The 25,880-nt window shown below is 47.4% G+C and overlaps 1 protein-coding gene across 1 annotated transcript in view; it reads right to left on the reverse strand.

Annotated features, from left to right (window-relative positions):
* The window catches only part of espn (espin), a 217,505-nt gene that overhangs the window by 136,841 nt on the left and 54,784 nt on the right, over positions 1–25,880 (reverse strand). Inside the window, exons 3-6 of the mRNA XM_055659678.1 lie at positions 5,980–6,166; positions 4,492–4,674; positions 3,191–3,322; positions 352–586 (exon numbers count right to left, since the gene is read on the reverse strand). Of these exons, the coding sequence (XP_055515653.1) occupies positions 352–586; positions 3,191–3,322; positions 4,492–4,674; positions 5,980–6,166 (737 nt within the window). The remainder of the gene's footprint in view (positions 1–351; positions 587–3,190; positions 3,323–4,491; positions 4,675–5,979; positions 6,167–25,880) is intronic.

Consider the following 25,880-nt stretch of genomic DNA (forward strand, 5'->3'; position numbering starts at 1 on the left):
CACATTTCTCTGTATTAAATTCCATCAACCGTTCCTCTGCCCACCTGGCCAATCGATCCAAATCCTGCTGCAATCGTTCACAACCATCTTCACTATCTGAAAAACCACTCACTTTTGTATCCTGGTGTGGAGAATAATGCTGGTGTATGGGTAGCGTTAATCGGGGAGAACTCGGTGGGCTGCAGGACCTGTTTCTGTGGTGTATCTGTAAATTAAATGACACAACCTATTTCTCATGGTTTTGTACACCTCTATAAGACCACACCGCCCTCTGTGCTCCAAGGGATGAGTCATGGCCCGTGTGATCTCTCCCTGGAGCTCAGGCCCCCGCCACACTTTGCTGAGCACCACCTTGTCCCAGGTTCTGCCCCTGAGCCGGGGGGCCGCTTGTCATCTCCCTCGTGCTGGACTGACTGGAGTGGTAGGAGTCGTAGTTGGAGAGGGTGCTGGAGGGCGAGCCCATCTCGGTGTTGGGGGTTTGTTGCTGGGAAGAGAGGGTAGCTTTGGGCGATGACACTCCTGAATCCAGCAGCTTGTGCTCCAGGTCAGTGGAAGGGTCTCGGGATAGCACCCGGTGCTCCACACTCTGAAAGAGGACAGAGGGTGGCGTTAACACAGCTCTCGCGTACCCCGAGCTTAAAGGTCCGCGTTTGTCATGTCCGTTCCCAACCGCACGCTCTTCCCTCGGCACGAATCAATGCTACATGCTTCATCATCAATGTTCCCACATCTTCCAAGTGTAGCTGGTCACAGACCCCATCAAACCTGCCCCCATCGGACCCCAGACCCTGGCCCGGGGAGCAGACCGCCACACGCCCCCAGCACAAGAGTGCCATAGAGCGGCTGGTAGAGACGCTGCCTCACAGCTCCATGGACCAGGGTTCAATCCTGACCTCGGGATGCTGTCTGCGTGGAGTTTGCACGTTAATTAGCCACAGTAAATTAACCACAGTCTGAAAGTGACATATAATGCATGGAATATGGGGTGATGGAGAAGAATAGGATTAGCACCAGCCTAGTGTGTGTTAGTGAACTGGCCTAGTGTGTGTTAGTGAACTGGCCTAATGTATATTAGTGAACTGACCCAGCGTAAGTTACTGAATTGTTGCAGTGTGTGTTAGTGAACTGACCCAGTGTGAGTTACTGAATTGTTGCAATGTGAAAAGCCAATAAAATATCATGGGGACTAAGCATTAGAATAACTTCTAGTGTGCAAATTACAAATCTTTGGCAGTACAGTATGAGACCTAAATAATTAATTTCTGCTAAAACATGGAGGCCTAATGTGGAAAAACAAAGATAATCTATTGTTAATGGTTGAGCCACAACTGGAAGATAACGTATAATTCTGAGTATCACACTTCAGGTAGACGACACAGGGGACCTCATTGAAACTTAACGAATAGTGAAAGGCCTGGATAGTGTGGATGTGAAGAGGATGTTTTCACTCGTGGGAAAGTCTCGGACCAAAAGGGCATAATCTCAAAATAAAAGGGCATACCTTCAGAAAGGAGATGAGGAGGAATTTATTTAGTCAGAGAGTGGTGAATCTGTGGAATTCATTGTCTCAGTGGGCTGTGGAGGTCAAGTCACAAATGGATGTTTTTAAGGTGGAGATTGACAGATTCTTGATGAGTACGGATGTCAGGGGTTATGGGGAGAAGGCAGGAGAATGGGGTTTAAGATGGAAAGATAGATCAGCTATGATTGAATGGCGGAGTAGTCTTGATGGGCTGAATGGCATAATTATGTTCCTCTAATTCAGAGGTAGGAGGAGCCATTTTGGGGAACGGCTGCTACCCAGCAGCCATCCGTTTAATTCATTTTGTTTGAAGTTTTTAGTAAGTCCTGTGCTTCGTCTGTTGGAGAAATTGACTTTTTAATGTGGGGGGTAGGGGGTAATTATACTTCTAGGTCCCTACCTGGTCGGTGAGGCAGCTTTTTCTCTGGGCTGCCCCGTCGACCCATCCTCGTGGCCTACCAGCGGGCGTGGAGCGCCGTTTCCCGGCGGGGACCGCCCAGCACCTCGGCTTTGGTGGTGACACAGCGCTGGAGCGCTATCGCGGAGCGGAGCGGGCGATGCCTTGCCTGGGTCGCCACGCTGGATCGACGCGCTGGAGCTCCGGTGAGCTGTGACCGGGTTGCGGGTCTGCGGAGCGGAGCGGGCGGCGCTGACTCTAACATCGGGAGCCTGGGAGCTCCAACCCGGCGTGGCCTTGTCGGCTTCGGAAGCCGCAGTCCCCAGCTAGGAAGCGGCCGTTCCAGGTGGCCCAGCCGCTGAGAGGACTCTCCCGACGCCGGGGCAACACCACCTGGCCAGAACGGCCAGGAACATCGGGCCTCCGTTGAGGCAATAGCGGTGGCCTCAATAGGCCTGACTTTGGGTGAACTGGGGAGGGGGACTGGACATTGTGCCTTCCCCCACAGTGGTAACCACTGTGGGTGGATGTTTTTTCTTTTGTGTGTAAGTTAATATGTTAGTCTGTCGGAAGGGAGAGTGGATGCTGGCGTGCTTTAGCTGCCGCTGCTCTCTCTTCACATTGTGTTTTTTGATTTTTTGTCTTTGGAGCGATTTCTGTCTTTAATTTGTGTATTGGTGATGTCCTTATTATTTATTTTACTCCGACTATATGTTTTTTCTCTTCTGTTAATTTCTGTAAGGTGTCCTTGAGACTTTGAAAGACGCCCAAAAATAAAATTTATTATTATTATTATCAATTAATGAACTTACATCAGAAAGTCACCGTCTGTGTGAATTTACCCAAAACAAGACATATCCTACTAAAAGAAAAGAAAAAAGGAACAACCATCCTCCCCGCTGGATGAACCCATGATGCAGCAGGGTGTGGTGTAGTGGTAGAGTGGGTTCCATCCTGACTATGGGTGCTGCCTGTACAGAGTTTGTACGTTCTCCCTGTGACCTATGTGGGTTCTCTCCGAGATCTTCGGTTTCCCATACTCCAAAGTTGTACAGGTTTGTTGGTTAATTGGCTTGGTATAGATGTAAATTGTCTCTAGTGTGCGTAGAATAGTGTTAATGTGTGGGGATCGCTGGTCGGTGTGGACTCGGTGGGCCGAAGGGCCTGTTTCTGTGCTATATCTCTAAACTAAAAAATACTAAAAACCCACTTGTGGCATTAATGACAGAAATGCCTTCATTCATTAACGTTTCTCTCTCAGTTTCTCTTACCATGTTCTCGACTGTCTTCAGGTACTTGGCGCATTGGTTGTGTCCGTTGTAGTCGGCCAGGTCGGCTGCTGTGTAGCCGTCCTTATCGCAAATAGCCAAATCAACACCATTGACCACCAGGATCTGGCAACACTGCATCAACAAGAGAAGTCATAAGCATTTGACACGCACGTGAAACAAAACGGAACAATGTGCTGACTGTAGCTGCAGGTGAAAGCTGGGTGAGATCCACCTTATGGGTAACCTGAAGATCTGGTCCATGTTTAACACATGGATGGATAGGAAAGGTTTATAGACAATAGACAATAGACAATAGGTGCAGGAGTGGGCCATTTGGCCCTTCGAGCCAGCCATTGAATGTGATCATGGCTGATCATCCCTAATCAGTACCGCATTCCTGCCTTCTCCCCATATCCCCTGACTCCGCTATTTTTAAGAGCCCTATCTAGCTCTCTCTTAAAAGCATCCAGAGAACCTGCCTCCACTGCCCTCTGAGGCAGAGAATTCCACAGACTCACCACTCTCTGTGAGAGAGGGATATGGGCTGAACGCAGGTAAATGGGACAATTGTAGTTGAGGCATCTTGGTCAGCATGGACTAGATGGGCCAAAGGGCCTGTTTCCATTTTGCATGACTCCATGACGGTTTTTACTTCAGTAATGCTCCACACTGCTGGTAGAGTAATGGTTGGAATCATTGGAATCAATATGGTACACATTAACTCCAGCCTGCCAAGCAGCCATGATCCACTGCAGTTCACCCTCTGGGTTACTCCAGCAATTTGTGCCTATTGATTTTGAGGTCATTTCCGCGTCTGATTTTGTAATGTATATATTTCCAGCTCACAATACTAAACTTCACCTGGCAGAGATACACAGGTCATAACATAATCAAAATATCAATGTTACTCCATTAAGGAGAATATTTGACTTCAATCTGTTCAGTTACAACAGTGACACCTGCTGGCGTAACTCAGTAGGTCAGTAGCATCTGGAAAGAGCATGGATAGGTGATGTTCGGGTTACAAAACATTCTGGTCTTGATCCGAATTGTCACCAATCTATGTCCTCTAGATATGCTGCCTGACCCGCTTAGTTACTCCAGTGATTTCGTCTCGTAATGAATGAGAGATTAGTTTAATTTGGCATCATGTTCAGCACAGACATTGTGGGTTGAAGGGCCTGTTGCTGTGCTCTACCGTTCTATGAACCTGAGGTAGTTGATGTGTGTCTCCTTTCACCAGCTCTCTGTTTAACCTCTGTGATTTACAATGCCGCTGCGCCCAGTGCTGTGAGACTTGCCTCTAGTTCTCCATTCTCCGCAGCGTCGTGTAGTGGAGAACCACCCCAGTTGTCTGTGGCAATTTCATCTCCGTGTAACAGTAGCCAGCTGAGAACTTTGGCATGTCCTTTACTGGCAGCAAAGTGCATTGCTGTGGCCCCTTCACCATCCCTGTCCAACAGGCTGATGTCTGTAAAACTCACCTGCACGGAGAAATGGAAAGGAAATGTTAGTGCGTAAACAAAGGAAATCAGTTAGACAATAGCAGGTCAAAATTGGCTGATTTTTTTTTAGAAGATACAGCGTGGAAAAAAATGCCATGGGTCGGCACGGTGGCGCAGCGATAGAGTTACTTCCTGACAGCAACAGAAACCCGGGTTCAATCCTGACTACGGGTGCTGTCTGTACGCAGTTTTTACGTTCTCCCTGTGACCGTGTGGGTTTTCACCGGATGCGCCGATTTCCTTTCACACTTCAAAGATGTACAGGTTTGTAGGTTAATTGGCTTTGATTTAAAAAATGTTAATTGGCCCTGGTGTGTTAGTGTATGGGGATCGCTGGACTCGTTGGCCAGTTTCCTCGCTGAATGTCTCAAGTCTAAAGTCCAAAGACCCTTCAGCCCGCCGAGTCCACGCCGGCCATAGCTTACCCGTTCACGCTAGTTCCATGCTATCCCACTTTCTCGTCCACTCCCTACACACTAGGGGCAATTTACAGAGGGCCAATTAACTTGCAAAACCACACATCTTCGGGATGTGGGACTAACTGGAGCACTTGGAGGAAACCTATGCAGTCACACAGAGAATGTGCCAGACAGCATCCGAGGTCAGGATCAAACCTGGGTCTCTGGCCCTGTGTGGAAACACCACTACCAGCTGCGCCACTAGAATATCATATTGTTGGAGTATACATTGGAATATCAAAATAAATCTATATGTTGGATTACCAAAGTAAATCTATACGATGGATTAGCAAAGTAAATCGATACGTTGCATTACCAAAGTAAACAAGACTATTTAGCACAGTGGCGCAGCGGTAAAGTTGCTGCTTTACAACGCTTACAGCTCCAGAAACCCTGGTTCAATCGCGACCACGGGTGCTGTCTGTGTGGAGTTTGTATGTTCTCCCCATGACCTGCATGGGTTTTCTCCGAGATCTTCCTGATTTCCTCCATTGTTCCAAAGACGTACAGGTTGAAGGTTAATTGGCTTGGTGTAAATGTAAAATTGTCCCGTGTGTGTGTAGGTTAGTGTTAATGTGCGGGGATCGCTGGTTGGTGTGGACTCGATGGGCCAAAGGGCCTATTCCGTGCTGTTTCTCAAAACTCGCTGTATGTCTAAAGTCTAAAGTCCAAAGACCCTTCAGCCCGATGAGTCCACGCCTGCCATAGCCCTGAACTAAACTAAATTCAACAAAGTAAACCTATACATTAGAATAGCAAAGTAAACCATTGGGTCACCAAAGCAGTGGTGCCCAGCGCAGGCATGGGTTTCAGGAGAACTACCTACCAGCCAGACGATGACCGTGTTGTGACCCATCTGGGCTGCTGAGTGGAGCGCCGTCATCCCATCGTGGGCTCGTACGTGCGGATCCGCTCCACACTCCTTCACCAGGTACTGCACCACCTCCAGGTGGCCCTCCTGGCTGGCCAAATACAGGGCAGTGGCACCGTTTTTCATTTGTGTATTTACAACACTGAAAGGAGAAAAACAAGTATTATTTGTAAACTTTGTGCAATTGATGGTCACAGAGTCATACAGCACAAAACAGGCCATTCGGCCCAACTTGTCCATACCGACCATGATGCCAACATTAGTCCCACCTGCCTGCGTTTGGTCCATATCCCTCTAAACCTTTCCTATCCACGTACGTTCGGACTTCTAAATGTCTTCTTAATGTTTTTATCGTACCTGCCTCAACTACCTCCCATGGCAGGTTGTTCCATTTACCTACAACCCTTGATGTAAATAAATGTTGCCCCTCATGTTTCTATTCAATCTTTCTCCTCCCACTTAAACCTGTGACCACTGGTTCTTGATTCCCCTACTCCTGGTAAAAGACTCTAAGCATTCACCCTATCTATTCTCCTCATGGTCTCATACACCTCGATAAGATCACACCACAGTCTACTGTGCCCCAAGCAAGAAAGTCCAAGCCTGCCCAACCACTCTGTTTAGCTCAGGCCCTCAAGACCCAGCAACATCCCCGTAAATCTTCTCTGCAGCATTTCCAGTATACCAACATCTTTCCTATTGCAGGGTGACTAAAAGTGAATACCTTATGCTTTCTCACCGATGTCTTGTATAACTGTAACATAACACCCAAACTTTTAAAACTCAATACCCTGACTGATGAAGGACAAAGTACCAAATGCCATTTTTACTGCCCTCATCAATTGTGACGCCACTTTCAGGAAACCATGTACCTCCACACCTAGATTCCTATGCTCTACAACACTCCCAAAGGCCAGGCCGTTCATTGTGAAGGTTCTGTCCTGTTTGGACTTTCCAAAATGCAGCGCCACATACTTACCTGCATTAAATTCCATTCACTATTTGTCATCTCACCTGCCCAACTGTTCAAGATACTACAGTAACAAAAAACTTCCCTATCTGCAATATCACCCACTTTAGCACCAGCGGCAAACTTCATAACCATGCCTTCTACATTCTCAGTCAAGCCGTTGATATAAACCATAATCAGCAATGGGCCCAGTACTGAACCCTGAGACACATCGCTAGTCACGGGCCTCCAGTCTGAAAAGCAACCTTCCACCGTCTGAAGAAGGGCCTCAACCCAAAACATCATCCATTCCTTCTCTCCAGAGATGCTGCCGGTCCCGCTGAGTTACTCCAGCATTTTGTGTCTATCTTCCACCATCACCCTCAGTTTCCTTCCATGAAGCCAATTTTCTATCTAATTAAATATCTTTATCAAATTGGGGCAGTGTGAGTTAGTGAACTATCCCAGTGTGTTAATGAGCTATGAACTTGGAATAAGGTGTGTTGGTTTAAATCGAAGGTAAACAGAGTGAAGAAGGGTCTCGACCCAAAAAGTCACCTTTCCTTCTCTCCAGAGATGCTGCCTGTCCCGCTGAATTATTCCAGCATTTTATGTCTATCTTCCACTTGAAATAAGGTATGTTTCCCAGAAAACAACCTTGCAGCGATGTTTACAGCACATATATCCAATCTGATCGGTTCCAAATGATTCAGCACCAAGCAAGCGCTCAGCGCCGACCAACTATAATCTTCTTAGTCGCTGAAACTAATTCTCAGCTGGAGTCCAGGTACGTCCCAAACTCTCCCTTTAGTCGGAATGAGCTTCTGCTTCCCCACAGAGGCAGCAGATAGAGAAGCAAAGACAATACTTGGAGGTGTGAATCCGCACCCTTTCCCAAGCATGAGACCCCATGCACGAGACACCATGCATGAGACACCATTCATTTCCCTGAAGGCCACCCACTGCTTTGTGAGGGTAAGACTATTTAGTTTGGAGTTCCGACTGAATGCATGCTCCCAGTTGGAAGTTGAGACAAGAAGTCAGTAGGTAAAATGTCCTGTTTTCTATGTTCACTTATCCTGAAGTTACACATCCACAGCATCACAGGTTGTGTTTTGGAGTCATTCCAAGGGACAGTGTAAAGAGCGGCAGCTGCGGAGAGAGGTGCAGTAAAACCCTGCAACTGCGAGGCTCGGGAGTGCAGGAGGACACCAGGTGTGGATATTCTGCAAACCCTTCACACGACGTACAAGACGAACCTGCTCTGCATTTCTAGCTGCCCTCTGATAGACCTGCTGGGGATGCTCACAGAGGTTGGATCTGGTCCTCGGATGGAGATTCACCCTCTTTGCATGAAGTGAAGTGGCATGGCAGCCAGAGCTGCTGCCTTATGGTTCCGGAGACCCGGGTTCGATCCCGATCTTGGGTGCTGTCTGTGTGGAGTTTGCATGTTCTCCGCTTGACCAAGTTGGTTTTCCTCGGGGTCCACCCGGTTTCCTCTCACATCCCAAAGACATGCAGTGTTGTAAGATGTGTGGCCTCTGTAAAACTGCCACGGGCATGTAGGGAGTGGATGAGAAAGTGGGATAACATAGAAACAGAGTGAACAGGTAATCGATGGTTGTGATGTGTGGACTCGGTGGGACGAGGGGTCTGTTTGCATGCTGTATCACAAAACAAAACAAGACAAAACTGGAATGGAGAAGAGTCAAAAGCACAGGGTGATTTACTCTGCCAGGTTACTGCCCAGGTTGGGGGGGGGGGGCAATAGCATTCCAACTTCTGTGGTTGAAGATGGCAGGAAGCTTGCACAAAGAACACATAACAAAATGCTTCAAAGGGCATGTGTGGAACCACAATCTTTTGTCCTTTAAATGCCGAGTGTGTGGGGAGCTATAAGCTTTTTGGAGGGTTTATAATCACATCCTGACCTAACTATGTGTTTGTTTGGAAAGGAACTGCAGATGCTGGTTGATACCGCAGATAGACGCAAAGTGCTGGTGTAACTCAGGGAGCATCTCTGGAGAAAAAAGATGGGTCTGGAAAGGAACTGCAGATGCTGGTTAATGCCAGATAGAAAGAAACGATCTATCAACAGTGTGCATGTCTGAAGGATCTCTTGGTACCACAATTCACCGTTTCAGTCAAATGACAACCCGCCATTCAAAAATAAACAAACAGCAGAATCTTGCAGCAGGAAGAGCATTAGTTATCATGTCTGCTGACAATGAGCACAGATGGATTAATAATTCAAGGCAGTAACGGAAATCAGCCCTGTCCTGAGACTGGGTCTTATTGTGCTGGAGCACTGACCCTTACACTGGCTTAATTCATTACGGCAGCAAAGAAGAGATCTCAGCTTGCAGAATGGAGCAGAGCACTCAAAACCCTTCCCTGTGTGCCTGACTCGGCAAAATCATCTTCCTATAACAAGAACTCTCGAGCAACAGCAAGAGTCTTGGTTTGCCCGCATAGGACAGCAGTGAATGGAATAAGGGTATCTCTGAATGTTTAAAAGGCATCATTGGGTCAATTAAATAATCGGAAACAAGACGTTCAATCAATCAAACTGGCACCGGTCAATCAATACACTCAAAATTAGATGTGTGGGAATGGTCGGCAGATGCTGGTTTAAACCGAAGATAGACACAAAAAGCTGGAGTAACTCAACGGGACAGGTAGCGTCGCCGGAGAGAAGGAATGGGTGGCGTTTCGGGTCGAGACCCTTCTTCAGACTTGTTAGGGAGGGAAAATAGATGTTCAATTCAACAATAAAAGCACAATCAATAAAGGTATAAAATGATCAAAAACCCAATCCATTCTGGACGCCTCCGTAATATCCACTTTATGCATCATTGTAAACCAGGTTTTGCAGTTCCTTCATACAAAATACTTAGACAGTGCTGCCACCCGATCTTCTCCACATGTATCCCTATCTTTACTGAATGCCTTGTTTTCAGGATGGATTCTTTGTCTAATCATTTTTTGAGCCACATTTCAATTATTTCCACTAAAACTGGACTACAATGTGCCAACTTGTGATTGCAGTTCACAAATTTTATTCACCACTCTTTGTACATGCATCCATTCTAAAGCTTTCCCACATTCTTTGGGGTTGCTCCGACATAACCATTGCTCCAGTGCTGGCTAACACTCTTCATCCTTAATAACTTAAAATGAAACAAAGTGCTGCAGTAACTCAGCGGGTCAAGCAACATCTCTGGAGAACATGGATAGATGATGTTTCTGGTTGGGAAGAGACAGAAAGGGAGACTAAGATGCCGCCTGACCCACTAAGTCACTCCTGCACTTTGTGTTGCCCTTTTGTGAACCAGCATCTGCAGTTCCTTGTTTCTATCTAGATCAAGGGTTCCCAACCTGGGGTAAATTTATCCCCTAGTGGGTACATTTTGCCGACCCAGGGGGGAAATTTGTTGATTCTGGATTTATACATTTTTTTTTTCATTGACTGACTGTGTTTGGTTCTGGTTTACCGGTATCTGTTCATCATTACTTGTTCATAAATAAGTGAAATAACATTGTTATGTGCTATTAAAATTGCCAGGGGTAAACGAGACGAAAAAGGTTGGGAACCCCTGATCTAGATAACCCTGTTCCTCTTCTCTCAACTACAGAAAGTCGCCTTCACCCTAGCGATTTAAGTATTTAATCCATAAGAGCATTAAGTAGACAATCGCAGGGCTGGAAACTGGAAGTATCCTGAGCTAATTCTGCTACCACCATCATCTATTGCGACAAGTGATGGCTTCCACTCATTGTCGCTGAAGCTTGCGTCCTTTTCGGGACGGACGATAACAGCGAGGTGAACATTTGTAACAAGATGGTCACGAAATGAAGAAGAAGCTCATCAGCAGTTAAAGGACACCGGCAATACTGTAATTCACTCAGTAATATGAATTACAATCAGAAGCAGCATTGACTGGTAAACACTAACAACATGGAAATCAATCAATTAACTGAATTATGTCTGAATCGGTAGTCACTCATCAATAAGTTGCACAATGGTAATTCACAGAATGAGCAATACATCGGCAATGAAAAGACAATTAATCAATCATAAACTGCAATAAATAATCAATCAATTAATAATGACATTAAATGGTTTGACGGTCTATTGAAGCAGCATTGTCATTTATCAATCAATCATATACTTCATACTGCGTGGAAACAGACCCTTCAGCCCAACTTGCCCACGTTGACCAACGTGCCCCATCTACACTAATCCTACCTGACTGCATTTGGCCCATATCCCTCTAAACCTGTCCCAGCCATGTCTAAATGTTTCTTAAATGTTTCTCCGGCAGTTTGATCCATACACTCAGCACCCTTTGTGTAAAAAAGTTACCTCTCAGGTTCCTGTTAAATCTTTCCCCCCTCACCTTAAACCTATATCTTTGGTTCTGGATTCCCCTACTCTGGGCAAAAGACTCTGTGAATCTATCTGATCTATTCCTCTCAATAAAAACACTGAAATGTCAACAATAATAGCACAGATATGTGAGGAAAATATTAATCAGTTAATCAATCACCAATTGTAAAAAGGTTACCCCTTAGGTTCCCATTAAATCCATGTCCTCTGGTTCTCATTTCCCCAACTCTAATGTTTAATCAGCCGGGAACAGAATGGTCAGTTAGTAATAATTGAATCAATAATTAATCTAAAATGATTGCCAATAATTGTCAATATTAATAATAATAGAATGACCAATTAATTGGTGATTTCAATTAATAAAATATTAATCGATGAATTAATTTGCTACCAACACTGGATAGTGAATTTTACTTCGGAGTCACGTGAGTGACTACGTGAAGAACCCACCCAGTGCGCAGGCGCGGCATTACGCCAGCAGCGCAACAGCAGCGGCAGCTGGAGTCAGGCTCTCCAGCTGCAGGATAAAACGAGACCTCAGGTAAGTGAGTTTTTTGTATTATGGAGAAAGCAGTCGCTAACATGGCAACACGTAAGCGACTAGCGAAAAGGACTGCCTGCCTAACTCCCCCCGAGGAGGGTTCGATATCCGGGCGGCAGCCACTGGCGGCGGGAGAGCTGTTTGAACGCTCCCATACACCCGACCCCGAGCCGCTCCCTGTGCCGCCGACTTCTACACCGTGCACAGGGAGGAAATCCACCCGCAAAACGGATCGGCCGGTGGTCTCCGACTCGTCGGAGGAACGGGAAGAGTCTCCACCTGCAAAACGGAGAGACAGCCGCTTGAGCTGTATGAGGCAGCTCCTCGAGCAGATGCTCGAGCAGGAGATGCAAGAAAAGCATCACTACGGAGGACGGGCTGAGGCCTCCTCAAAATTGTCACCACACCCCTCTGCTCCCTCCTTGTTTGAGGTTAGCAAGGGAGGCCAGGGCTGGGCTGGCTTATCTCATGGGCAGGCGGACGACTGCGCAAGTATGCCAGGGGAGCAGGAGCATGAAGAGCTGCTGGGTGTAGTTGACCGATATGCGGCACCCCCGAGGGCTGGGAGAATGCTGGACCCAAGAATGGCAGCAAGTATCAACCGGCTCTCGAACAAAGCCCTCCAGGAGAAGGTGCTCCAAGAGGCACTCGAGACCTACACAGCACCGGAAAACTGTGAGGCGCTGCGGGTCAAGACAGTTAATGGCCAAATTTGGAGCCAGCTAGGACAACACATCCGTAGCCAAGAACTAAAGATGCAGCGCATCTTGAAGCTCCATACAGCGGCCATCACCGCCTTTGCTCGGTCTGCTGAGAATACCGACCTCACCACCCCTCAACAGGACGTACTCGCACTCATGTGCAATACCCACTTTGAAATGAACAATCTGAGGTGGGAAAACATCAGGCCTGCCCTCAACCCCAAATATGCGGGGCTATGTAGAGTCCCTGCGCCAGAGAAAGAGGCACTGCTGTTTGGGGCTGACCTTGGGAAAAGGCTAAAGGAACTCGAAGAGGCAGCCAAACCTGTGGGCCTCATGAGGGCAGGCCCAGCGCTGAGCAGGGCGAAGACACCCAGTTGGCAGCACCCCTCGGCATCCACCAGCAGATACCGGACTGGTGAAAGCCTGGCGACCGCTCCTCATTACCCCCACAGCTCTTTTTTAGAGAGGGGCCCAGAGCGGAGCCGTGGGAAGATGCGCCGCCCTGTGACAGTACCATCAACAACACCATTGACCCAAACCTACAAACGAAGATGCTCCCAAAAATGAACTTGGAGGTAGGTGGGTCTGGTTCCTGTCAACATACGCTGAACAAGGGTGCTCTATTAACAGGAGGGCGATTACGCTTGTTCAAAAACGTTTGGTGTACTATCACTAACAATAAATACATACTCAACAGTATTAGTGGATACAAAATTGAATTTAAAACAGGCATAATACCGCCGGTTCAGCATATACCCCTAAGGGTATTCCTTCCCACTGAAAAAGAGAAGCGGGAAGGACAGGCTGAACTAGAAAGGCTCATGTCAAAAGGAGTCATTGAAAGGACCAGACATGAGCCATTGGAATTTGTATCAAACATATTTACCAAAACCAAAAAAGATGGTGGATGTCGCATCATCATTGATCTAACATCACTAAATAAATCTGTTGAGTATCTACATTTCAAAATGGAGACATTTGCCACTGCTAGACAACTGATCTCAAAGGGATACTTCATGGCAAGCATAGATATCAAAGATGCTTACTATTTAGTACCCATTCATAAGGATCATTTTAGATACCTAAAATCTATCTGGATGGGGCAACTATGGCAGTATAGAGCATTGCCCAATGGCCTAACGTCAGCTCCCAGATTATTTACCAAAATCCTTAAAGTAGCCATGAAAATACTAAGAGAACAAAAATATCTAGTCATGGCTTATCTGGACGATATTCTCATATTGGGAAGAACCAAGGAATTAGCTGTGGCAGCAGTTTTAGCTACTAAACAGCTCCTTGAAATGTTGGGATTTGTTCTACACCCAGATAAATCAAAATTGAAGCCGTCAACTAACATGGACTATCTAGGCTTCACTATTGATTCAATCCACATGACTGTTACTCTGCCAAGGGATAAAAAGGTTGCATTAGCACAAGCATGCAACAATTTAATGGTTAACAAACAACCAAGGATCCGGCATGTTGCCAGAGTAATTGGAAGTATTGTAGCAGCATTTCCAGCTACACAATTTGGACCCTTGCATTATCAAAATCTGCAAAGAGCAAGGGCACATGCACTACATCAAAGTAGGGGGCATTATGACCGAACAATGTATTTACCCACTGAAGCTATATCAGAACTACAGTGGTGGTCAGAAAATGTTTGGCACAGTTACAGTCCCATTGTCATCACTAATCCTAACTTAGTCATCAGAACGGATGCCAGTGCTTTAGGCTGGGGAGCTACTAACTCTATATCCAGCACAGGTGGCAGATGGACTAATTCAGAGTCATCGCTACTACACTCACTAGGCATAAACTATTTGGAAATGCTGGCCGCCTATTATGGGCTAAAAGCATATGCATCTAAGATGCAGCACGTGCATGTTAGGTTACAGATCGACAATACAACGGTGGTGGCATACATCAAACACATGGGTGGCATAAAATCATTATCATGCGACAAATTGGCTAATGCAATCTGGCTATGGTGTGTCAAGAGACATATTTGGTTATCAGCTGCCTATCTACCAGGTAAGCTAAACACAGTGGCAGACACCAGGTCACGAAAATTCAATGATAACATCGAATGGATGTTAGATCCAAAAATTTTTGCGAAAATTATCAAGCAATATGGAACGCCAGATATAGATTTGTTTGCGTCTAGATTGAATCACCAGTTACCCATGTATGTGGCTTGGGAACCAGACCCAGAGGCAGCAGCGGTAGATGCCTTCACGCTGGATTGGGGAAATTTCTTCTTCTATGCTTTCCCTCCCTTCTGCCTCATCAGTCGGGTACTCCGGAAAATTCAGACAGACTCTGCTTCTGGAATTTTGGTCCCGACTGGCCTACCCAACCATGGTTCCCAGTCTTTCACGACATGGTGGTCGAGCCATGATGGTCTTTCATAGCGACCCACAACTGCTGACTCACCCAGTATCCGGCATGAGTCATCCATGCCATCAAAATTTAAAACTCCTGGTTTGTAGGTTCTAACCAGGCCTTACCAGGGACTGGGGCTATCAGAACGAACAATCGCCACCATGTCGGCAGCCCTGCGGGACTCAACAAAGAAGCAGTACCTGACATACGTCAAGAAATGGGAGCAATACTGCTTGGACGCAGGGACGTCGTATGAGACAGCCTCAATCACCGACGTGTTGGAGTTCCTGGCCCACTTACACCATGACCAGAAGATGAGCTACAGTGCCGTGAATGCAGCACGAAGTGCCCTGTCTGCTTACCTCAGACCAACAGGACACCATAGCATAGGGTCCCACCCGCTAGTGATAAAGCTCCTCAAGGGGATTTACAACAACAAACCCCCTACACCCAGATATACCCATGTATGGGATATTAGTGTCGTGTTATCACACCTCAGAGGATGGCCACCGGCGGGATCCCTCAGTCTAGAGCAATCTACTCTTAAGACACTCATGCTTATGGCGCTCGTTTCTGCACAAAGGGTCCAGTCATTACACAAACTACGACTGGACAACATGGTAACTACCCCAGACTGCATCACATTTGTCATGCCGGGTCTAGTTAAACAAAGTAGGCCAGGTATTACTCTTTAATCTTTACTATCTTTACTTCAAATATTGTGTCTACCTGTGATTCCACACCGCTGCTTGGAAATATGCCGCGCCTGCGCACTGGGTGGGTTCTTCACGTAATCCCTCATCGTAACTCCTCATAAAATACAGATCAAACTTCGTACTGGTAAGTACTCGTTTAATCTTACTATCAATCGTTAATGTTAAACAATCAGCAAAGATAGGAATGATCAATCAGTCGCGAGACCAAAGATAAATCAATGAGTCTGTTGGAAAACATATTAATCAATCAATCAATAACAGGATTCAATAATCACATGAATTTGTGAACACCAATGAACAGTCAATTGGTATCAATGCTGAATCAGGATCAGTGTTTACGTTCTGTACAAGTATTTCCCATTGATGTTATCGATGAATACCCTAGATGTTTTAGTTGAGTAGTTTAGTTTAGTTTAGAGATAACGCATGGAAACAGGCCCTTCGGTCCAACGAGTTTGTGCCGACCATCGATCACACCCGTACACTAGCACAATCCTACACACTGGGGACAATTAGATTATTTTACCGAAGCCATTTAACCTACAAACCTGGAGGGAGGAAACCGGAGCACCGCGGTCACGGAGAGAAAGTACAAACTCTGTGTAGGCAGCAGCCATAGTCAGGATCAAACCCGGGTCTCTGGCGCAACTGCAAGACAACAACTCTACCCTGTGCAGCCCTCTGTTTTTAGCGTGGAAGCTGTCCCCTACCACCATCAACTCTGCAGTGGGGTATGCCCGTACCTGCGGACATCACCGGCGTCAGCACGTGTGAATCCATGAGAATCTGACAACTTGAGTAATTAAAAACATATTCAGTGACTAGTTTAATCCTCCTTGGAGATGTCTAAAGACACATAGTTTTTATTTTCTTGTCAGGCGCTGGATGACTGTGAATATCTGTGGAGTATATATAATCATGAAAGGATTAGATCAGGCACAGTCTTTAGCCCAGAGTAGGGGAAACAAGAACCAGAGGACATGGACTTAAGGTGGGGGGGGGGGGGGGTGTTGGAAAGATTTAATGGGAACCTGAGGGGTAACCTTTTTACACATTTAAGGTGGGTGTCTGGAACAAGCTGCCAGATGAGTAGTTGAGGCAGGTACTATCGCAACATTCAATAACCACTTATACAAGTACATGGATAGGACAGGTTTAGAGGGATATGGGCCAAACATAGGCAGGTGGGACCAGTGTAGATGGGGTATGTTGGTCGTTATAGGCAAGTTGGGCCGAAAGATCTGTTCCCACACTGTATGACTCTATGACTCAGCCAGTGAGCTGGGCAGAGGTGACACTGCCAGCACCCCCTGGTCGCTCCAGCTGACATGCTTCTGCCGACTGTGCTGCCCTTCAGTTTGCCGAGGTGTCCAGAGCTGCACTGCCAGTGGAAGACTGGACTCAACACCAGGGACCAGAACATGAACATGGTGGACCAGCGGGCTTGGAGTAACAGCAGAACTGCCGTGGATCACCAGAATTGATTGTTGGCGAAGATACTGAGAACCTGTGTAGGCAATGATGCTGGAGCAGGCAACAGTACCACTGACAACCACCATGTACTCAATAATCAGTGGCAGACTGGGCGTTCCTGGAGGGACCAGGAGACACAATCCCTGAGCCAACCTGACTCTGAGGTCACCCCCTCCAAAACATTCACCTGATCAATCGGAGGCTGCACAATGCCGACTGAGCACAGGATGTTTGTGTCATTTATTTTCAGTATTGTTCACATTGGCAACTTTTGCTTCTGAGAAAACTTGGGACTGAAGTGTACAAAATCATGAGAAGAATAAAACGGGTAAACACGTAGAGTCTCTTGCCCAGAGTGTGAGAAGCAGGAACCAGAGGACATAGATTTGAGGGGGGAAAGATGTAACAGGAATCTGAGGGGTAACTTTTTTACACAAAGGGCCTATCACGACATTTAAGAAGCATTAGGCAGGTACATGGATACCTGGATTTGGCAGGTTTAGAGGGATATGGGCCAAACTCAGGCACGTGGAACTAGTGTGGATGGGGCATGTTATTTTTGGCATGGGCAGGTTGTGCCGAAGTGCCTGTTTCCATGCTGTATGACGCTATGACTGACTTCCTTCATCCACAATGCTCTCGTTCACACAACGCAGCAATGCTGCATCTTCCATACTTGAACACTGAATCTTGTCGTCAATCCCTTACCACAGAGACAGAGAGTAAAGGGCCTGTCCCACTTACATGTCCTTGGCATACAAATTACGCAACCTCGTCATCGCGTTGTGACGCACGGGCATTGTGTGGCCGTGCAGGGCTGGTCCCTCAAGAAGCGCGGAGGGGTACATAGTTGTGCGCGACATCGCATGGGACTCCGAAATTTTTGTAGCGAATGAAATCTTCGCGCACCAACGGCCTGTCGCGTAACAGACAGCCAAAGTGGGACAGGCCCAAGACACTGGCGCGACGCAACGTCTCACCTCCAACAGCAGCAGATACAGGCAAACGATCGCCGAACTCGGCCTGGGGCACACGGCCATTGCGGATCCACCCCTACTTCTACTCCCAGAGTGGGGCCAAGAAAATTGAAGATAGACACAAAATGCAGGAGTAACTCAGCAGGACCGGCAGCATCTCTGGAGAGAAGCAATGGGTGATGTTTCGTGTCAAGACCCTTCTTTCAGACTGAAGAAGAATCTCGACACGAAACATCACCCATTCCTTCTCTCCAGAGATACTGCCGGTCCCGCTAAATGACTCCAGCTTTGTATCCATCTTCAAATGACATCACGCGCTCTAGACGGCTGTGCAAATGCATGAAATCGCACGGGACCTACGCGGGACCTTCGCGCCTCAATGCGACCACGAGGTCGCGTAATTAGCATGCCAAGGACACGTAAGTGGGACAGGGGCTTAATGCAATGCAGGACGAAGCCCTTCAATAAGTTTAGCTGGTGCAGGTTGTGTGAATTTTCTTTCTTCCACTCTTTTCCCACATATCCCCAACATTATTTGATTTATTTCAAGCACTCCTGAAAATTATTGCTGGATCTGCTCTAATTTTCCTCTCAGGCACCAGGAACAGCCTATTTCCACTGTTTGTCTACTTTCCTCATTTTGGTCACCAAAACCTGCCTTTGGAAACCGTTTGTCAAGATCGATTCAATCAAAAGTCCTCTCACTTTTGAATAGATTAGCCACCTATTTAATTCCTCCACACTTTTTCTCTCCACCATTTGTCCGGCCTTTTTTGCAAGACGATTTGATTGTTCGTTCATCTTTCCATAATGAGAATTGGATGTAACACTATGACAGATCATTCCAAAACTCTTCCTTTAGCCAATTGGCCGTAGACCGTAGAGGTTGTGCTATAATATTCTGAATATTCTGAATAAGGTACAGAAGCTTGAAAGCCTGCACCACCAAACTCAGAAACAGCTTCTTCCCCTCTGTTATCAGGCTTCTGAACTGTCCTTCCATAAGCCAGGATACTGTCCAATTCACCTCCACCCCAATGTGGACATTGGACTTTGTCTATGGTACTGATGTGTTTCCATGCTGAGAACTATATTCTGCACTCTGTATCTTCAACTTTGCTCTACCTATTATTTGACCTAATTGTGTTTAGGTTTGGTATTATCTGATCCGACTGGATAGCATGCAAAACAAAGCTTTTCACTGTACATTGGTACACGTGACATTGAGGGCTTGTTACAGTGCGCTAAAACCCTATGGCTCTGTGACAGCATTTATAACACTTGCTGAATTAAACAGCTACTGCAGAACAGTGATAATATTGTTTCCTCCACTGCTTTCAGTTTGCGGTTGTAACAGTCCTGGCCGTTTTATATTCCTCCACAAAGCTGATTGATTCATTTTACAATTTCTGATAACACAGTCAATTTAACTGTTATTAATGTGAGCAGAGTGGTCGACTTGTTGAATGGAGAAACGTTCATAAGCTGCATTAGCACCTGCCACGCAGGGATTTTCATGTGACCCTTGATGAATGTTCAGGGAGAATGTTGCACTGATACAGGCCCTATCACGTTGGCAAGACACCCGATTAATTATGGCCTGAAATGCTGTCACTGTAATGTCCACAAACATGGGGATATCAGAACCCCACGGCATGAACATTCAATTCTCCAATTATCAATAATAACCCCTCTATACCCTCTGTGTTCCCTGTGCCCTCTGCCACCTGAGTACGCACCCAGATCACTCTATCCCGCCCCAGTCACCTTACTCCTTTCCCCTCCTTCATACACTCATCTCTGACTTCTGCTTAACGTCTGTGGTCAGAAAGGTACTGGAGAGTATTCTGAGGGACAGGATATACATGCATTTAGTTGGACAAGGGTTGATTAGGGATAGTCAATAGGGTTTTGTACATGGGAGATTGTGTCTCGCTAATCTGATTTGAGCTTTTTTATGGTGACCAAAAAGGTTGATGAAGGCAAATCTGTAGACTTTGTATATATGGACTTCAACAAGGCACTCAGCAAGGCTCTGCATGGTAGGCTGAGCTGGAAGGTGAGATCCCATGGGATCCAAGGAGGGATACCTGAATGGATAGAAAATTGGCTTCATGGAAAGAAACAGAAGGTGATGGTGGAAGGTTGCTTTTCAGACTGGAGGCCTGTGACTAGTGGGGTGCCTCAGGGTTCGGTGCTGGTTTCATTGCTGTTTGTCATCTATATCAATGACTTGGATGAGAACATACCTGGCAAGATTAGCAAGTTTGTTGATGAAAATGAAGTGTGTGGTATTGTGGATAGTCAAGATGGTTATCAAGGATCCTGATCGGTTGGCCAGCTGGGCTGAGGAATGGCTGATGGAATTTAATACAAAGAAATGTGAGGTGTTACATTTTGGGAGCACTAACATGGGCAGGACCTACACAGTGAATGGTAGGGGTCTGGGTAGTGTCGTAGAGCAGAGGGATCCTAGAGTGCAGGTGCACGGTCCTTGAAGGTGGAGTCGCAGGTAGACAGGGTGGTCAAAAAGTGTTGGTGAGGCCACATTTAGAGTATTGTGTTCGCTTTTAGGCGCCATGTTACAGGAAAGATGTTGTCAAGCTGGGAATGGTGCGGAGATTTACGAGGATGTTGCCAGAACTAGGGAGTCTGAGCTGCAGGGAGAGGTTGAACAGGCTAGCACTTTATTCCTTGAAGCACATGAGCATGAGGGGTGATCTTATGGAATTGTATAAAATCATGAGATGAATAGATCAGGAAGATTCACAGTCTCTTGCCCAGAGTAGGGGAATCGAGAACCAGAGGACATACGTTTCAGGTGAGGGGGGAAATATTTAATAGGAACATGAGGGGTAACTTTTTCACACATGATCAGAAACTCGGCTTTGCATTGAAGTCTAACTGATGGGTCCATGGAACGAGCTGCCAGAGGAGGTGGTTGAGAGGGGGACCATCACTTCAATTCAATTCAACTTTAATGTCATTGCACAAATACAAGTATGGGTACAACGAAATGCAGTTTAGCGTCAGTCCGTAGTACAGGTGCACAACCTTTTATCCGAAGATCCAAATAACGAAAACCTCCGAATAGCGACATTTTTTCAGTCCTTGAAAAAAGGTCCTTGAAAACGTTCACGGAGGGCGGACCGCAGAGGTGACAGCGGAACCTCCGGTCGGTCCTCGAAGAAAGGGGAACTAAATCCCCATTCATAAAAGAGAAGGTGAGGGTATATTGCGCGGGAGGGTTAATAATTGACAATATGCTGCTGTCTGCCCTCTGAGTTAAAAGGTTCCCACGGTAGACTCACGATACACAGTGTATCGTGAGTCTTGCGTGGGAACGTTTTAACTCAGCGGGCAGGCAGCAGTAGATTGTCGCTCCCTTCAGTTTCACCCCACCTACACCCCTCTGCTTCCCGGCCATGTGTGTGACCCCTTCCCTCCCCTCTCCAGCTCCCCGCCCATTGCACCGGCGCGGGGGCTATGTACTGTCTTCACGTCGGCAATGCCAGTCACCGGAGACGTCAGGACCAACGGGACACCGACCCCCAGGCCCACTGCAAGCACGGAGATCCCAGAGACCCACAGCCAGCAGCAGCCCAGCCCCGTTCCAACTCCAGAGGAAAACTGCAAACTAGCGGGAGACATCGGGACCACCAGAAGCCGCTCCCCGATGGGCCGCTACGGCGACAAGTGGCAGTTCGCCCACAGCCCGAGCTGTGCCCCCTCATCGGGACACCGACCCCCAGGCCCACTGCAAGCACGGAGATCCCAGATCAGCAACTCCAGTCCAGCCCCGCTCCAACTCCAGAGGGGCAGCTGCTGCTGGTGCGCAAGGTGCGTCTTGTTCTCGGGCTGTGGGCGAACTGCCACTTGTCGCCGTAGCGGCCCATCGGGGAGCGGATTCCTCTGGAGTTGGGTTGGCGGTGGGGGGGAGGGGGAGGGGGGTATTGTGCTGTTTGATCGCCCCCTGCTATCCCAGGGACAGGGAGACAGGACGTTCACCGAGGGCGGCCCGCAGAGGTGACAGCGGAACCTCCGGTCGGTCCTCGACGAAAGGGGAACTAAATCCCCATTCATAAAAGAGGTGAGGGTACATTGCGTGGGAGAGTAGGAATCCCAAGACAAAGTTGAGTGAGCGTTCACCGAGGGTGGCCTGCAGAGGTGACAGCGGAACCTCGGGTCGGTCTTGGAAGAAAGGGAAACTAAATCACCTTCATAAAAGAGAAGTGGAGGGTATATTGCGCGGGAGGGTATATCGCCTACCTGGAAGAAACCAGACATTTTTTCCAGGATGTCGTCTGCACACCAAAGCTCACGTTTGGCGCCAAACGCACGTCGCCTCTGCTGCACACGGATATAAGAGTGTGAAAATGTCGCCTTAGGCCGCCTAAGGGCATGTAGCCCCGCTAGGGTGACATGAGTGTGGGAGGTGATTCAATGCTGCGGTCACATTTACAAATTCAGGAATTCATTCAACACACTGCATTTCATACAGACATTTATTCTGCAAGAAAAAAACTACACTGAAGACTCATACTCGCGACCGAGGAACTTCCGGGATCAAGGCGCAAACTCGCGACCTTGCGGATATGAGCCGGGCACTCTACCACTGAGCCAGCCATTAAAATCTACGCTAAAAAATTTCCATTCCGAAGACCGACAAATTCCAAATTACGAAAAGTGTCTGGTCCCAAGGCTGTCGGATAAAAGGTTGTGCACCTGTATAGTGCAATATAGAAATAAAAATACAGAATAATCAAACAATGTGGACGGAGAGACTGGAGAAGTCTATCGGCGGGACTCCGAGTTCAGCAATGTGATGGTATTATTGTAGAAGCTGTTCCTCATCCTACTGGTACGAGACCTGAGGCTCCTGTACCGCCTCCCTGATGGGAGGAGGGCAAACAGTCCATGGTTGGGGTGTGAGGGGTCTTTAATGATCTTCCCGGCCCGTCTCAGACACCGTTTTTGGTGGAGGGCATCCATGGCAGGGAGCGGGGCACCGATGATGTACTGCGCGGTTTTCACCACCCGTTGTAGTGCCTTCCTGTCCGCTACGGTGCAACTGCTGTACCATACCATGTGTGAAGTGTGTAACCACAAAGTTTAAGAAGCAATTAGACAGGTACATGGATAGGACAGGTTTAAAGGGATATGGGCCAAAGGCAGGCAGGTGGGACAAGTGTAGATGGGGCATGTTGGTTGGTGTGGGCAAGTTGGTCCAATGGGCCTGTTTCCTAGAGCCTGTATGACTAGACGACTCTATCTCCAATCCCCAATTGCTTAATTCCCCTTTTATTCCCCTAATTTCATCCATTCTTTGTTACTTACTCTACCCATCTGTCCATCAAACCCCTCTCATTTGTATCAACCTTTCCCTTGCCAGGGTTTGTGCTGCCCCGCCTCTCCTCCAGCTTTCTCTCCCGTGCTACAATCAGTCCGAAGAAGGGTTCCAACCCAAAGCATCACCAATCCATTCCCTGCATGGATGCTGCCTGGCCCGCTGAGTTCTTCCAGCATTTGCATTTTGCTGATCCAGATTGCAAGGTCCCACATAGACAAGGGTGATAGAAATGTTGTTTGCTCAGTTTTGCTGGTTAGTGGAGGGAGAAATACTGACTGTGACTGACTGAAGGACTTCTAATCTCTCCTTCACAACGTGATACACCAGGCTGTTTAATGTCTACAAAGAGGTTATGCAAGATGGAGGTCACATTCTGTAGATATTTTGTCAGCCATATGAGGCATATATGGATCAAAGGTTTCAGGGAGTTATAATGGTTTGTAATTCTCCCAAACTATAGCTACATCCTCGATTGGTGTATTCAAGGCAATGATTCATACATTTTTTAAATTAAGTCATTTGCCAATAGTCAGGAATGTGGTGGTGACGGAAGAGAGGACTGCACAGAGCTGGTCAGGGGAGACAGAGGCACGACTCTGGGACTGCTTGGAGTCGGTAGACTGGGCAGTGAACCTGAATGAATACGCCAGAGTTGTTACAGACTTCGTATGGAAATGTGTGGAGAAGTGTGTTCCCATGAAAACCATCCAAGTGTTCCCCAACCAGAAGCCTTGGATGAAGCAGGAGGTCTACACTCTTCTGAGGACCAGATCCTGGGCATTCAAGTCCGGCGATGCAGAGTTATACAAGAAGTTCACTTATGTATGATGAGGCGGATGTTCGGCAACTGTGGCAGGGCTTGAATGCCATCACTTCCAATAAGGAAAAATCAGGGGGCAGCTCAAGTGACAGCGAAGCATCACTCCCTGACGAGCTCAATGCGTTCTAAGCAGGCTTTGATAGGAAGAACACTGATGTGTCTTCCTGAGCCGCCATATGCCCTGATGGTATTACAGTCACAGTTACAGAGGCCGACGTCAGAAGATCCTTCAAGGGTATGAACCCTCGGAAAATGTCTGGACCTGACGGTATATCCGGTTGTGTTCTCAAAACCTGTGCAGACCAACTGGCTGGAGTTTTGCAGACATCTTCAAACTCTCATTACTGAGGTCTGAGGTTCCCACCTGTTTTAAGAGTGCCAAAGAAGAGTAAGGTGACGTGCTTCAAGGACTATCGATTGGTGGCATTAACATCTGTGATGATGAAGTGCTTTGAGAGGATGGTTATGGCACATATCAGCGCATACGTCAACACGAACCTGAAGGTTTGCCTACAGTTTGCCTACCACCACAACAGGTCAGCGGAGGGTGCGATCTCACTAGCTCGCCACTTTGCACTGGACCACTTGGACAAAACAAAACACAAAGGTCAGGCTGTTGTCAATACCATCATCCCCTCCAAGCTGGTTACCAAGCTTACAGAACTGGGGTAGACAAAAGTGCTGGAGAAACTTAGCGGGTGCGGCAGCATCTGTGGAGCGAAGGAAATAGGCAACAATTCCAGCCGAAACCCTTCTTCAGACTGATGTAGTGTGGGGGGCCGGGAATAAGAAAGGAAGAGGAGGAGCCATAGGGCTGAGGGAGAGCTGAGAAGGGGAGGAGACAATAAGGGCTACCGGAAATTGGAGGTCAACGTTCATGCCGCTAGGGTGCAAACTGCCCAAGCAAAATATGAAGTGCTGCTCCTCCAATTTCTGGTGGTCCTAACTTTGGCCATGGAGGAGGCCCAGGACAGAAACGTCGGATTCGGAATGGGAAGGGGAGTTGAAGTGCCGAGCCACCAGGTGATCAGGTAGGTTATTGCGGACCAAGCGGAGGCGTTCGGCAAAACGATCGCCAAGCCTACGCTTGGTCTCACCGATATAGATCAGCTGACATCTAGAGCAGCGGGTGCAATAAATGAGGTTGGAGGATGTGCAGTTGAACCTCTGTTGCACCTGGTTGGGTCCTTGAATGGAGTCGAAGGGGGAAGTAAAGCGACAAGTGTAGCATTTCTACTGGGTCTCTGCGCATCTCTCTGCAACTGGATCCTCGACTTCCTCATCCACAGTCTGCACAAATTGGCAGCAACACTTGCTCCTCAATAACCATGTAGCACAGTAGCACCTCAAGGCTGTATTCTCACCCCGCTGCTCTATACTCACGACCGTGTAGCCCGGACACAGTGTGAACTCCATCTTCATCTTTGCCGACAACACCACCTTTGTTGGATGAGTTACACATGGTGATGTCAGAGAATAGAAGGGAGATCAATAAACTGACCAAATGGTGCCAGCACAACAACCTAGCTCTCAATATCAGTAAGACCAATT

This window comes from Leucoraja erinacea, chromosome 30 (genome assembly GCF_028641065.1).
Source record: "Leucoraja erinacea ecotype New England chromosome 30, Leri_hhj_1, whole genome shotgun sequence".
Classification (NCBI taxonomy): domain Eukaryota; kingdom Metazoa; phylum Chordata; class Chondrichthyes; order Rajiformes; family Rajidae; genus Leucoraja; species Leucoraja erinaceus.